The sequence below is a fragment of the Trichinella spiralis genome (assembly GCF_000181795.1).
Source record: "Trichinella spiralis strain ISS 195 chromosome Unknown Scfld4919, whole genome shotgun sequence".
NCBI lineage: Eukaryota > Metazoa > Nematoda > Enoplea > Trichinellida > Trichinellidae > Trichinella > Trichinella spiralis.
In genome coordinates this window covers 1-1858 of record NW_003531858.1, presented here as the reverse complement: position 1 = coordinate 1858, position 1858 = coordinate 1, and the positions used below count along the sequence as shown (strand labels likewise).

The following is a 1858-nucleotide window of genomic DNA, read 5'->3' as shown; positions in this document are numbered from 1 at the left end:
ATAGGGGCGGGCGGCTACCTACTTTGGGCGTTCGAACAGCTTTCACCTCCTTTGGACAATTACGAATGTCTTTTTCACGACAAGCTCTGTACCGAATCGAAGAGCCGTCCGTTGTGGCGCAAGGGCTCCACTGGGTCCACAAGCCGGCGGCGGGCAAATCGAACAGAGCTTGGGAGAAATTTTTGTAAAATTTTTTCGACAAACGTCTTCCACCTAAACAAACGATTGTTTTTAGGATGTTCAATTAATTTTCCACATATCCGATGAAAATTACTTCGTCCACAGCTTAGTTCAAAGTACATAACCGCAGCTTCGTCTTCAGTATAGACGTTCGGTTGTGTGGAACGACTTTCAGTGTTCAGAATACAATTTTCATTGCGATCCTTTTACAGAAGAGAATAATTTTTTTGAAAAGTTCAAAAAAATAAACTGGAAAATTTACTTCTTGATAAAACATTCCAGATTTGCAATAAAAGCCCAAATCTTCGGTGGAAGTGAGACATTTTTCCACGCATTCACTTTCTGAAGAAGTCGTGATGACCGTTTTAGCAAAACCAACCAGAACATGTCCAGGTGCATAAATGAAATTATTCGGACATTGGCTAACAAGTTTTTCTAAAAATGTTCAATTTTCTGTACAATTTTTCACTCATTCATTCAACATATATATATATATATATATAACTTTAGCTTACCTGGGAAACATTGAACCATCATGTAGGTGCTATCAGCGCTCGGTTGTAAGTTTCTGATATATTCAATTTTCGTATCATCCAATTTACAAGTTGTTCCTTCATAAATTAAAGAAGCACATCCGCCTTTTATTTCCAGAGGCCTTCCTTCGGCATCCTTTTGTAGAAAAAATGAATTATTTTTCAAACGAGAAAAAAAATACACTGATATTATCAAAATTTTCTACTTTATTATCAAGACAAGCTGTTGCACAATCTTTCAACGTATACCCGCTCAGGCTGATCGCTTCTTTGGCATCCGGATCGGTATAGCCGCTGACTTCTATAATTTTTGGAAGTTCACCTTCTTTACAAAGTGCAGCTGCCTCTTTTTCCGGTTCTTTCCTTGCTCCGCATTGGCCAGTTGGTCTGAAAAATTACATTTTCAATTTTAAATTTTACAAAAATACTCTTTTCATGGCGAAAATCTTCGAACATTTAATGTAATAAGAAAAACAAATCAATTAATTTATCATTTCCATTTGTATAATTTTAAATTTTACTTGGTAAAACCACTTTGTAAATAAGTTTATTACAAAAAATGCAATTTTTTTCAGAACAGTCGTGTACTGTCTTACTGTAGTGAAATTTATAATGGTTCATTTTTTTACATTGCATAAAATAATCTTTGAAACATTTATTCAAAGTATGCATAATTTATGCAAACAGTATCTATCAGTTTGACGTTTCGGAGGAAACTGTTTCGCAATATTTATATTCTTTGAACGATGCAAACAGAAAAATTGCATAATTTTTGAACATCGATTTAATTTTGACCCGTCTATCCTTTTCTTTCTCGACTAAAATAGATTTGGTTGATTGAATGTGAAATTCATTTTTTTTCTTTTCTTTTTGAACTGTTCTGCTCGAAATTATAACTTCATTTTATTAGATAGATTGATAATGTATGCAAATATTTCTAGCCGTATCTTTTCTCGACTTTTATTGCTTATCTGTTTGCTATTTGCTACTAATGTATTATCTGTTCAACCGAATAGAATACTTTATTCTAGCTGATTAATAAATAATTTCCACTGAATATTTATGAAAGAAAACAGATTTTTGAATTTTACTTATACAACATGTACTATAGTATACTATACTGTAGTGTATTTTTAAAGAAAAAA

The 1858-nt window shown here is 32.9% G+C and overlaps 1 protein-coding gene across 1 annotated transcript; it reads right to left on the bottom strand.

The window, feature by feature from the left end:
* Positions 1-22: 22 nt before the first annotated feature.
* Positions 23-1100, bottom strand: Tsp_13614 (putative PAN domain protein; the record flags this gene model as incomplete). The annotated part of the gene is made up of 5 exons (XM_003367047.1): positions 23-213; positions 275-383; positions 443-615; positions 696-849; positions 920-1100. Coding segments are annotated over 5 exons (808 nt in total), but the record flags the coding sequence as incomplete, so codon positions are not given.
* Between the last annotated feature and the right edge of the window lie 758 nt (positions 1101-1858).